Source organism: Sebastes fasciatus, chromosome 1, assembly GCF_043250625.1.
Source record: "Sebastes fasciatus isolate fSebFas1 chromosome 1, fSebFas1.pri, whole genome shotgun sequence".
In the NCBI taxonomy this organism is placed as follows: Eukaryota; Metazoa; Chordata; class Actinopteri; order Perciformes; family Sebastidae; genus Sebastes; species Sebastes fasciatus.
Genome location: NC_133795.1, coordinates 26,843,817 through 26,857,019, shown reverse-complemented (window position 1 = coordinate 26,857,019; position 13,203 = coordinate 26,843,817). Strand labels below are relative to the sequence as shown.

The 13,203-nt window shown below is 41.0% G+C and overlaps 1 protein-coding gene across 16 annotated transcripts in view; it reads left to right on the top strand.

Annotated features, from left to right (window-relative positions):
* nav1b (neuron navigator 1b) overlaps positions 1–13,203 on the top strand; it is a 90,169-nt gene that overhangs the window by 50,465 nt on the left and 26,501 nt on the right. For 15 of the 16 annotated variants that reach the window (XM_074640392.1, XM_074640430.1, XM_074640383.1 and 12 more), the window contains one exon: positions 11,951–12,101. In XM_074640392.1, coding sequence (XP_074496493.1) covers positions 11,951–12,101 — 151 coding nt within the window. Of the gene's footprint in view, positions 1–8,198; positions 8,500–11,950; positions 12,102–13,203 lie in introns of those variants that run through there. The other variant, XM_074640523.1, reaches the window with a different exon arrangement.

The following is a 13,203-nucleotide window of genomic DNA, read 5'->3' as shown; positions in this document are numbered from 1 at the left end:
GAGAATAAAATAAAGCAAAAAAACACAGCAGTGAAGTGATTAGTGAAGAGTCTCACCACCAGAACTACTTCAGAGAGCTGTCACTGTAATAGAGTATGTGCTAATGGAGGTAATGCAAATGTAAGGGGATTAACAGTGCAGGTATTTTAAATGTTAGTTGATTATTTAATTTGAATAAAGAATATCGTATAGATATGATATAGAGTATGTTTTGGGAGTACAGATTATTTTATTAGATAATGTGTATACATCTGGTAAATGTATTAGATTTCATGACGGCACCATGTGCTGCTCATAGCCTCACCCATGACACAGAACAAGTCACAGTTTCATCATAGCTGATGCATATAAAGTAAGATTACATATTGTGGAAAAAGACACAATGCAGGTGAGAGAAAATAGCTTGTCCTGTATTCTACAAGGTGACAGCGAGTTTGGGGGGTGAGGATGTGGACATCTGGGGATCTGGACTGTACCATTTTTAGGTTTCTATGCAGCAGCATGCATGTAAGGCAGCAATGCAGAGCAGAGAGAGGAGGCTGGTTCAGCAGCATCACACCTCCCGATCATGCGGCAACATGGCTCGGGATGTGCTGCCATGGCAACCGTCTTCCACTGACCCACTGATGGGCCGCCTTGTGTGTCAGTGTGATAGCTGCTGAACGGATATATGTGTGGAGGATGTGTGTGTGTGCATCGACTGCTGGTTTGTGGAAAGAAAGAATGAAAGAAACAGGCAGAGAAAATGAGAGACTGAGTGAGACACAGGGAGAGAGACGGGTGTGAAGATGGCATGCTAACCACTTAATTAGATTGTTTTATAATTGGCGTTGTGGGGGAGAGCTGTCTGTCTATAAAGCTATTGTTTGTGTTTCCATTTGTGTCCTGGTATTGCCAGGATTTACAGTAGTACTGCTTGCGGAAAAATAGTTTCATTCAAGCAATTTTTCCATAAATCTGATATTGAATACTGTATGATTGACCCAAAAATAACAAATATATATAATCCCTTTACCCTAAAAGCAAAAGCATACAATTGCATATTTAAGACAAAATATGAGACACATTTTCACCCCTCACAAGAACTCAATGCATTCCAGTGCTATCTTTGCCTACTGTATATTGTAGATAAGCCCTTGGCTTAGTTTGCTCCTCTGGCAATGGCAATGTCATTTCCATGGTAACCATAATAAAGCTTTGCCCATGCTAGTGAGTGGATCTGTTCAAAGCTCAGTGAGCGTTTGTACTTTTACAGCCTCACTTCATGGAAAACTATGTGTATCGACAGACACATTCTGTAATGCACAGAGGGTTTGCTGCAGTCATCTGATCCTGGATCTGTGCCTCCGGCAGTCTGCATTCAATTTCCCTTTCCTGCCCGGGTCAGACCTTACTATAGTGCTTCCCTAACTATTGAAGCCTCACACGTTTTCTGACCCACTTAAACCCATCTGCACAAAAATTGGGTTTTGGCCTCTTTGCTCTGGTTCTCTGCAGGCACTGCTGGGATTACAGTTTAGTGAGGCCACCACTTGGGGTCAGTCCTTCACGGGCTACTGCTCTGCAAGGAGGGATGTTGTTTTCTTGCCTCTGAAGACTACACACACACACACGCACACACACACACTCAGATAAAGTCATTTGAAATGCTTTTTTAGTTAATTTGTAATCTTCAAAATGGAGCCATAACGAAAAGCAACCACTCCTGCTATGTGTTACTGTTACCCAGACATAGAGCACACATAGGCTCCCACAGTCAGCAGCTCAAACACATCTGGGGTCAATATGGAGCTCTCATTCCTCAACAAGGGTCAGTGAAATACTGGATCTAGAAGCCCCTCCACCCCAAGAACAAACGCTCCTCCACCAGCATCCTCCGCCACGTGAATAATGGACCATTACAGCAGCACCCCAGGGAGTATGAATCATCCCTGTATCGTGTCTGCGTGTGGTCGTCTGGGCGTGCAGTTTGGACCCCATAACACTCAGCCCCAGGTGGAAAATGCGATACTGTTTTGGCTCACAGTATTGTATTTTTTAAAAATGTGAATCACGTGGTACGTGTTAATCCATCATTCCACATTCATCACTCTGTTTGTTTGAAGTTGGTACAAAAATGTCAGATTATCTGCTTTAAGTATGGCTAATAAGGTCTGGTTGCTTCAGATTAATATACTGCTCTGTGTCGGATCTGGCAGTGCTTCAACTCAACTTGATACTGAATCTGCATTAGACAGAGTTAGTCAGACAGCAAGCAGAGTCGGTTCAAGTTCAGTGTTTATGTGCCACATCGATCAAGTTGATATTAAAGGGGAACTACGCCCATTTTCATAATTCATACATGTTATTCCTATGGTCTAAAACAGTCCAAAAAATATTAGTAAACATGAACAACTCTCTCCCAAATCCAAAAATTAGAGTGCTAAAACTCAAACTTGTGATGTCATAGGGTATAAAGTGTGGAGCTGCTTCATAGGCAATGAATTGGGAAAATGGTTATAGATGACACTGAGAGCACCCAGGAGAATCATATGGGAGTATATGGGCACATTTTCTGTTTCACAACAGACAGCACTAGAATAGAAAAAAGAAAACAAACATTCTGCAGGTCTGAGTCTCATTGTCTATGGAGCAGCTCCAGACTGTTTACCCCATGACATCACAAGTTTGAGACTTACTTCTCTGGTTTCTGGCTTTGAGAGAGAGCAGCTCATGTTCACAAATATTGATTGAACTTCCCTCGGCCATGGGAATAACATATTGGATTTCTTAATTTGGGTGGTGTTTTCCTTTAATTTGTCTTAGTGCAGCGGCTGAGATGAACACACAGTACGAGGACAATGCAAACTTATATTAAACGAACAGCAGAGTATTCCAGACTAAGGCTGTAAATGTGGCACCGCATGAGACTGTGGGTCTCAGGATGAAGTGTGCATCAGCTGTGGCGTGGCTACAGTACATCTGCGGGGGGAAGTTTCCTGTCTGAGACTGATGGAGACTGTACATTAATTTTCCAGTCCAATAATCAGACGACGAGTCCATTTTCTGGGGCCTTGCGAAGATGGGGCGGCCAGACGCAGTCACTGATGCATCTCAGACCCATTTACTACACTGATATGCCACTGCTCTGTGATGAAGCCCGATCCTATTTGCCTAGCCACGGTCAGGCTCAATACGGATCAAAATTATGGTACCGGGAAGATCAGAGATGTGCTGCAACAAAGCTCCGCTGGCTTTTTCATCTGTAGTCCTTTTTGAATGAACGATATTTAAACAGCCTGTGATGCTGTCTCTCTGGAAAAATCCCCCACATTGTACCATTGAATCCACTGAGTAGAGCAATGTCTGCTCTTTCTCTGCATCAAAGGCTTCACAATCCAGTGAAGTCCTATTTTTTTTTCTTCTCAATGCCAAGTGGTGCCTCCTTTAATACACAGTTACAGAGTGCACACACTAAACTGTAGCCATAGGAGGCACAGCTTTAACTCATTGTGCCTCCTGCTGGAAATCTAATGTCACGACACCCCATGGAGACAGGATGTATAGCAGCAACTCAGATTAAAGTCATGCAGGGTTACTGTATTATTTTATTATCTCCTGTAAGGTTAACTGAGGTTTTGTACTTGGATGTAGTTTTACCTGCTCAAAATGTATGTTTTCTTATTTATTATGGAATAGTGTCATCTAAAAATAACATGCTATTGTGACTGGAAGATGCATTATGTCTCCCCGGTCCTCACACTATACTTGATATACCATAGGGCTGTTTATCATGCTTTTGGTTAGGCCCCTTATGTCCAATTAAGGGAAATCTTAATGATACGTTTTAGACAATATGTGTGGGCCCTTTCCTATTTCAACATAACAGTGCCTCTGCGCACAGCGCGAGGTCCATGAAAAAATGTTTTTCCACATTTGGTGTGGAAGACTTTACTGGCAATCAACATATTCTTGACCTCAGTCTCATCCGACACCTTCGGGATGAACTGGAACAACAAATCCCTGCAGCCAGGTTTCCAAATCTTGTGGAAAGCCTTTCCAGAAGAGTAGAGAATGTTATATAGCTTCATAATAATATCCATGGTTATGAATGAGACTTACAACAATCGTCATGGTTGTCATACTTTTAGTTATTTATTATAATTTGACAGACTCTAAAGGGGACATACCATGAATATTTAACTTTTTGCAGTACTTGTGCACATACATTTGGGTATCTGGAGTTCCTACCAACCCACAAACTCTGGAATAAGAACCCCAGTCATTTTTTTGTGGGCTGCCTCGATCATAAAACATGTGATTCAACAAGCCATTTAGATTTTGCTCCCCTTCCTTTGTCACATGCAGGCTCATTAGAATATACCGCCCACATGCTTGAGAACTACCTTTGCAAAGGTGCATCATATTTTTCTCTCAAGCCAATCAGAGCAGACTGGGCTTTTTCAGGGGGGGCTCTTAAAGAGACAGGCGCTAAAACGAGAGGGTGAGGGTGAATACAGGTTTATTCAGACACAGTATGAGAAAAATAATATGTTTTTTGAACATTAAAGCATGTAACCATATTCTAGTAAAAAAAAAAAAAAATACAAGAAAGAACCCGAAAATGAGCATGATATGTCCCCTTTAAGTTTCTTCACCTTTGCTTGTTGCTAGTTATGATGTCTTGTTTACTGTTACAGCTGCCATTTAGTGCTAAATATTTACAATATATCAAGGAAGAGATTTTGGGGATTTTATGTCTCTATCCTTTATCCCCTTTAATTTTTTTAAATGCATTTTAGACTCACATATTAGAGCACAGTTTACTGCACCAGAGGCTGACCTCACCGAAAGTACAAAAGCCACAACAGTAACAGTAAAGGTCAGATCATGAAAAGGGTTTCTTGTCTGGTGACGTAAGTAAAGGTCCTCATGGTGCAATGACCTCCCACAGATGGGTTGAATCTCTATTTTAACAGTTTGTAAATAACCCAACAGGCAACAAGCAAACACGCAGAGGATGTTTCTGTCACGAGCCATTTGGTTATCGGTACAGGACAGCTGTTAGTATACAGTACAAACATGACTTCAAGGCTTTTCAGAGGACGGCTTGTTTAGCAGCTCTGTGGCCTGGCTGAGATAAACAGGAGACGAGAGCAACACGGCTCTCTTTTGAGTACTGTAAACAATTTATCATTCTGGGCAAAGACATATACGTTTTTGTTTTGCTATTAGAAAATAAAAGTTTTGAAGTAACCAACAGGTATGTGAACAAAAATGTTTTATAGTTTTTGTGAGCAAAACAAAAAGAGCAACCGGCTGATGAGCGTGATGATCAGAGTGACAAAAAGATGGAGGCAGACACAACAATCTTTTATCAAACTAGCATCTCATTCTGTGAAAGATGTTTTGATGAATGCCTGTATGTCTGGTGCACACACACTGACAGCAAAAATAGTTGTTTAATTTCAACAAAAAGTAAAACCACAGTTAAATTCCATTTAAGCTGACTCTGTATTTATATTACAAAATGTGGCCTGATGTGGAAAAACAGAGAGAGAGACTCAAAACTATAACACATAAGGGTCAATAAGTTCTTATGTTTGAAATATTAACTTTTGACAGTCTTAATGTGGTTTTGACATTTCATCTTTGTTGTATCTGCTTTGTAAAGGATCTCCCGCAAGATGAAATTAGCACGGATTCATGTCGTGTGATCACGTATAATCTTTTGTCAGCACATTTTGAACCAGTTGACGGACCGATTGTTGGCCTAAGATGTGAACATGGAGTGAGACCTCCTTGGCCTGCAGAGCCTTTACCTCCTGGAGAGGTTAGTTTACAGAGCTGGGATCTGGTGAGATCATCCCCGTGAGTCTGTTCCACTGCTAATGAGAGGGGGAGGGAGGTTTTCCAAGGCTACTCATGCCTTACTGGAGGTCCTCGTGTCATCTGTGGGTTTGTGGTTTTGCTCTCGCAGTGATTCAGGCCTTACCTTGGAGTGAGTTTTTCCAGCAAGGCCCCTAGAAGGTAATGAATGAAGACGGAACATGTTTTATTTTTAAAGACACTGATCATGGTAATCCCTTTAAAGTGAAAGTGAGTCTGAGGAAGGTTTATTTTTGTGGCTTTTAATTTAGTTGCCCAGTTAAAAGTCTGTTTAAAACCCTGACAATCACCCCAAAGACTCACTTGTGAAATCACCAAGACTAAATCCTTCATTCATCACAGCATTTGTTGAGTTTGAGACGGACCAAACACCGTTTACACTGGTGCTACAGGAATGAGACCTAAAACCTGGAAATGAGTTTGCATTTTAGCACCAGCCCTCGTCTGGAAGTCAATGGGTTTTTTGAATGGGTTTTTAGTTAGATCTGTGGTTAACACAAGCTGAAGAGATTTTAATGTTTTATTCTACGACATAAAGTACATCAATAAATACCCCATTGTGAATTTTGAAGCTTTTATATGTCTTAAACAAGGCGGTTGCTAACAAGCGGCTAAATGATTGTGAGTACAATACGTCATCACGCCAACTCGTCCGCCTTTACAGCCTCGTTGTGTATACTCTCTCATGCGACCGTGTTTATAGCCTAACGTTAGCTTTTTACTTACAGCGATTTCATTCACGCTTCAAATATCATAGAAATGGTGTTCATTTGTTAAGATTATCTTGCTGAACAAAACGTGTAAGTATCATAAACGTTTGTTTGCCACAGAGCTTATTTTCTACAATAATAATATAAATCTCATTGGCTTTTTGTCGAAGGAACTCAGGGTGATGCTAACTTTCTAGTTAGCATCACCTACAAAAATACGTCATCCCTGGCGCACTCTATTTGAGACTCTGAAGTATTTCAACAATAAGCACCATTCAGCACTCATCACAAAATGAGCCTTACTATATTTTAATATCTGCCCAATTCTTATTGCTTAAATTCCTTACAGCAGCTGATGAGCAGCATGATCACCCCATTAGATTACTGCCTTGCAAATTGGGCTAATTATAGTTTTTGTCATGTTTTTCTTAAAGGGACTGTTTGTAAGAATCAGAAATGCTTGTTAACAGCGACACCTGTGGCCGTTAAGTCAACGAAAGTCAGCGTCGTTGTGCTCGCTCTACATAGACACGAACGAGCATTGCTCAAAACAGTGAGGCGACACACGTCAGCTAAAACCACAATATCACTCTATATTTTACCTGCTTGGCAGTAATGTTAGCTGACCAGACGAAGGTCTCTCCATGAATCACTGCTGATCCTGGTGTTGGCTTTTCCTGCTTCAGCCTCCCGACCGCGGTCGGAGGGAACAGGGAAAACACCGGCACCCGGTCGGAGACGATAACGTTTCTCGTTGCGGAGCCCCGTCACGGGAAACCTCTGTTGATCTGGAGGAGCTGCAGCAGTTATTTCTGCACAAACATCCACTAGATATTCTCAGAGCTACGAAGTCTTCTGCAGTGTGTAGTGTGCGCGCATGCATGTGTAGAGGTGGAGCGAGCTGAGTGAAGGCAAGCAGGCAGGCAGAGGAGCAAAGTACAGCAGAGACTCCGGCCCTGGAGACCAAAGCTACGGTCTCCGACCGCGTACTCCGACCGCGGCCAACACTGTTTAACAGACGGGCTTCACTAGATATAACTTCGTGGTTTTGGTGCTTCCGTGTAGTTTGTGTTGGAGTCTTGTCTGAACAGCGTAGCCACACACGAGCGCGCATGGGACACCAACCCGGGTGATTTATACGTGTAAGAAGTTACAAACAGTCCTTTAACCCTGATGATATCATCAGGGTTTTTTTTCAAACTGGAAAGCTAGAGCCACAGAATAGGCTACATTAAGCTATATACAATATATATATCATTTTGTTTTTTACAGGCTGAGTAGTACTTCTTATGGGGAGCAAACTGAACTTCATGTGTAAAATTAGTGAAATGCCCCTTTAATTGGCTCTCTCTCTATCTGGCAATTTGCTAATGACTGACAAGCTAATTTTAAGGCCATTCTTCATAGCTAGGCTAATATACTGTTTTTGTGAATTCAGATTTAAAAGTGAGATATTTCAGTAGCTACATAAAGAACATAAATCAGTAAGTCATGTTTTTTTAACTTCATAATGGGTAATCAGATCACTAGGTAGGCTAACGGTCAGTAACGGTTCACACCACGGGTTACCATGGTTGCAGCTCGCCAGCCGTTGGCCATCATCTCTCAGAGCAACATCAGAGTCTCTGCTCTCTGCTTCTCTCTTTCTTTCCTTCCCTTTGGTAAGGGGGGTGTTGCCTCCTGTCCAGTCCGCAGACCGCTTCTCTCTCTCTGCTCGCTGAATGGGAGAAACGGGGGTCTTTTTTCTTTACGGAGGAGATGAAAGTGAATCTGAGCAGCTCACACGGAGGATAATTAACGGAAGTTCAGTAAACTGGTCTCATTAATGAGATGAGATGAGCGGCCGGGTGTTGATCGGTAAAGTTCCTCCGCTGCAGTCTGCACCGAGAAGAGCTAACAGGACTTTAGTCTTCACCACACGGTAAAGATGATATTTCATTACTGTCTTACTTTAAACACACTGAACAACTTTACCGACATGTTTAAGGTGTGATTTCTCTGTATTAACCCTCTAACTACAGACTGTCTAACGTTATCTCTCATAGGGACCGAGGGCTCATAGGTCTATTGATAGATTTAAGACATTATTAACATTACCAGGCTTTTTACTATCTGTACAGTTTAGTAACATTAGCCGATTAAGCACTCTGGACTGGAGGATGAATTCGGCTGGTTTTATTACATTTGTTTGTACTTAAAAAAATAAATAATTCAAGAAGTAAAAGTTATGGAAAAGGGAACTCACAAAATGAGGAATATGGAGGATGTTTTAGAGAAGAGATGGAGTCTAACAGAAGGAAACATATAGTTACATGTGTTAACAAGCATGCACATATACATATGCTTGGAGGTGACCTGACGTGAAGGAGGATGCATATGTGTGCACATGTACATTTATTTTTTATTAACTTATTTGTTGATTTAATTAATTATTACTCCTATTTTTGTATTATTATTTTTTTTTTTTTTTTAACTCTATTCTTTCTTTTTATAATTATCATTATTATTATTATTATTATTATTATTATTATTATTTATTTTCTTAATTTTATTTTAATTTTGAATGTTGAAGTTGTTTTCTCTAGTGTACATAATGAGTTTGTCTATAAGCTCATCTACTTAAAAATTAGTTTATAAACTATTGTAATTACGAACTGTAAATTGCATATATGAAAACAACCTTGAAAAAAGGAAAAAATAAAGTATTAAAAAAAATGAAAACATAATTAAATTATACTGGAATAACGTTACTTTAACGAGAAAATTTAGTTCAGTAACGTTAAGCAGTTATTTTTCTTTATTTAAGCTTACTGTTACAAGAGTTATTATACACGTGTGCATTATGTTGACATGAAGTTGAAAATACTGAACTTATGTTGACAATGCTTTGGCACCAGGAATGATAACATCTGTGGAAACACATTGTGTTCCTCTTGGAGGAGCAGAACACCACAGCTATCTGTATAATAGAGGATGTCTTCACCACTCACTCAGCCAGAGGCATGCACCCTGGAGAGCTTTGTCTTTTGCTGTCCCATATGCAGAAAATAGACGCAGTGCCAGAAGTGAACTGCAAGATACATTCTTCTTACTGTGTGCCATTTCATCTGGTTTTTATAGCTACAATAGGGTAGAGCTTATAGCCTATACATAGCAGTTCAACTTCCTAGATCTCTATATAATGTCATGTGTGCATGTTTTTTTGTTCATCTATCTTTGCAGTGACACAAGTCTTGCCATCCCAGCACTTGAATGTGTGTCCCGTGTGTGTGTTTTAGTGATGCTGTTAGATCCAGGTCCAAGTCTGGACAGTGATCCCCGCCCTGCTCCACAGCACCAATCATCCCTCAGTCTTTTTTAAATCCAAAAGCTTTCACAGCAACCCAACTCAAATAATAGCACAAATCAGAGAGATGTTGGAGTTGTGCCACCGAAAACAAAAAGTTAATTGCCACCCCATGTATGAAAGTATGCACTTTTGCTGGCGTATACTCCCACCCTCTCCCTGTCTAGATTTCACCTCCGGGAGTAGACACTTTTGGCTCGTAGTATCAACAGCCCACGGGCCCTCCTGCCTCTTCTCAGGCTGACATCCCTGTGGGGGTTATTCACGGCCCCTCTGTCGCCCCCTGACAGAGGCGGTATTGTTCAAACATACCACGAACATCTGGGCCTAATGTAAATCAAAATGATTCTCCACTATTGACGGTATTTGAAAAACATTTTTAAAATACTCAAATCAAGCATTAATCTCCGTTTTTTTTCCCCCCCTGCTCGTGTCAAACTACGCCTCTGAGGTCACAAATCACTTTGCTAAAATGTTGCTTTAGTGCATCAGAACGGTGAAAACCAAAGTGTTTTTACAACCGTGACTACAGCTCAGTTGCAGCCATGTGATTTAAATCCAATTCTGAACGTGTACGGGCCATTTTTGTCTCCCTGTATTTTTCTATGCAATTCCATGTTTCCGTGCCTCTGCTAATTGCAGACTGCGGAGCCACAGAGAGCATTTTCAGCTCAGCGAGGGAAAGCAAAAGAAAGGGGAAAAGATTCAGCTCAAGCAGTGACTGAGCTTTTTAAAGGGCCTTATTAATTCACCTTTTCCACTGTGCCACATTTTTGTGCGCCAACGTGAATTTGATTACCACCTGCGGTTGCCAGCAGTAGTAGTAATGATGGGGAACGTTAATTATACAAATCTTGAGTTGGACTCGCGTTTAGCTCTCTGGAGATATCATTTTTATATTCAACATGGCATTATTGCTCCACTAAAGCACATAAGAATGTTTTCCTCTTCAATTTTAAACTCCCCTCTGACTCTGAATTGTTTTATCCTCATGCGATGTTTTGGTTGACTGAACGGCTGCACCTCTTGTTGAACTCCATCTGCATTTTAAATGTATTCAAATATCATGTATCCAGAGACCTGATGCCCAGTGAGCAGTTTCTCTGAGCTGTCCCTGCCGTCCTCACACAAGAGAGGCCAGTCTGGCAGCATCTGTTTCAGGGCGACTTCGTCGTCGGGTGGAGGGAAGGGGTCAGGGAGGGGTCAGAAGCCTGTCACTCTGATTTCCCCTCATCCTGCTTCTTTAGCGCATACCAGACCGCCTTCTTTTAAACCCTGAGCTGTCAGTCGCCATACTTTTTATTCAGCGTGATTTATCAGCACATCCTGTAAAGTTTCCCTTGAAGCTGCACAGTGTTGGCCCCTGTTTAAGAACTGTTAGCTTTGCTGTCGTGGTGATTTATTAAATGATGGCTTAAGTTTGTATATTTTTTTTAAGCTTAAAATTAACTGTCCAAGCTGACCATTTTATCATGACTGCTATAGCTGTTTCCCAAAATAAGCTCTAGTGGTTTGCTGAAAGCTTCATTCACCTTAGTAGAGTTTGTGAACGGTGGCTTATAGTGGGTGAAGAAAGTTCCAAGCATGAGTTTTATGGAGCTGTCATAGATTCTGGATCCGTCAAAATTAATTAATTACAACCTCTGGCACTACAATCAAAGCTATTTGATATACAAGAACAGATACAGAACATATCTTTTTTAATAAGTATTGGAATTCACTAAGTACATGGCAGAGGCAATTAGATAATAAGTGAAAAACTCGTACTTTATTGAAGCTTTGGTCACCATATGGTCTGTTGCTCTGGTGTTTTAGTTGAATCAAAGCAGCTGCAGCCATGTTGAAATTACCTGCTTGTTTGAGCATGTGGCCACCTCCAGAGACAGCTTACTGCAGGCAGATGGACATGTCTCTGTTGCTGCCAGCCTTTTGTTCCTTCAAACTCAGCTTTACTGTACATTCACACGTTGCCATTTACTCGATACCGGCGCATTTTTTGCTAAGTGGTCATCCTGTCTCGTTTCAGTTGGGACGAGAGCAGCTCCATCAGCAGCGGGCTCAGCGACGGTGACGGCGATGGCTCGGAGAACCTCAGCTCAGAGGAGTTCAACGTCAGCTCCTCCCTTAACTCGCTCCCCAGCACACCCCTGGGATCCAGACGCAACTCTTCTGCTATGGTGAGCTGAAATAATGCACCTAACAGTCCGTGAACGGCGTTCGGCTTTCCTTTTTATCTTGCTTCTTGTTGTGAAAGGCCAAGACCTTTACTTGAAGCATTTTTTAATGCGTCTCTTTGTGATTTACTTTGTATTGTGTGTTAAATGCGAGTCCTTTTATTTTGACAAGGCTACAGAAAGGCACCACAGAGACCTCATCTCTGTCATTAAATGAAAATGTCACAGTGTAATAAATCTATACTGTGGCAGTTCTCTGTTTTGTTCTGTTCAGAAAATTACATGTTGACTTCTGGTTGTTACACTGAGCCTGGAGCCCCTTTTCACTGGAAAATGTGTCCTGCTTATTGTTCCTTCACTTGGATGTTTGACCTGCACAGTTTCACACTAGAAGACTGTTTTCAGGTTCATCTGAAGGTGGAAAGTTTCTCTGTGCTCACCTTAAGACATGCATGTAAGAGTATGATTTTGTGACATTTATATTCTGAATTTTTCAATAAAGGGAGAAGTAGTTGTCATTTTAAGAAATGAATGAACTTATTGTGGGGAAAAAAACATACCAGACACAAACGATGTCTTAAAACATGTCTGGAGATGTTTAAATCTGATCAAACCTGGTGTTCAGTTTAGATAAGTGGTACTGGTTTCTACCTTTCACACAGGTAAACATTTTGTCTTTTTGCTTACTTACAAAATGCTCATTAAGCAGAAATGATTATTAGTGCTACTCAATGAGCCATCTGCCACTCTATATTGCATTAATAAGGTGCCAAGAAGCAGCATGCCCAATTTTGTCCTCAGTGCCACCTCCTCGATGCACCACATGATCGTTTTTCTTTTTTTGTGTACTTTACAAAAATAGATGCTCAAGCTCTCCTCAATTCTTCTTTATTTATCTATAATGTGTTGATTTTTCTCTAAAGTCCATACAGTTTTTCTTATTTTTTGTTTTCCTTCCTTTGTCTGTTTTCTTTAATCCGCTCGGGGCAGATCAGTTTGTCTCTCTTTCCCACTGGAATGCAGCTGAGATGAAACAAAGATTACAGAGAACATAGATAACACAGACCATGTCTGACGGTTCACCCACGCTGTGCCTCTTCCCTTC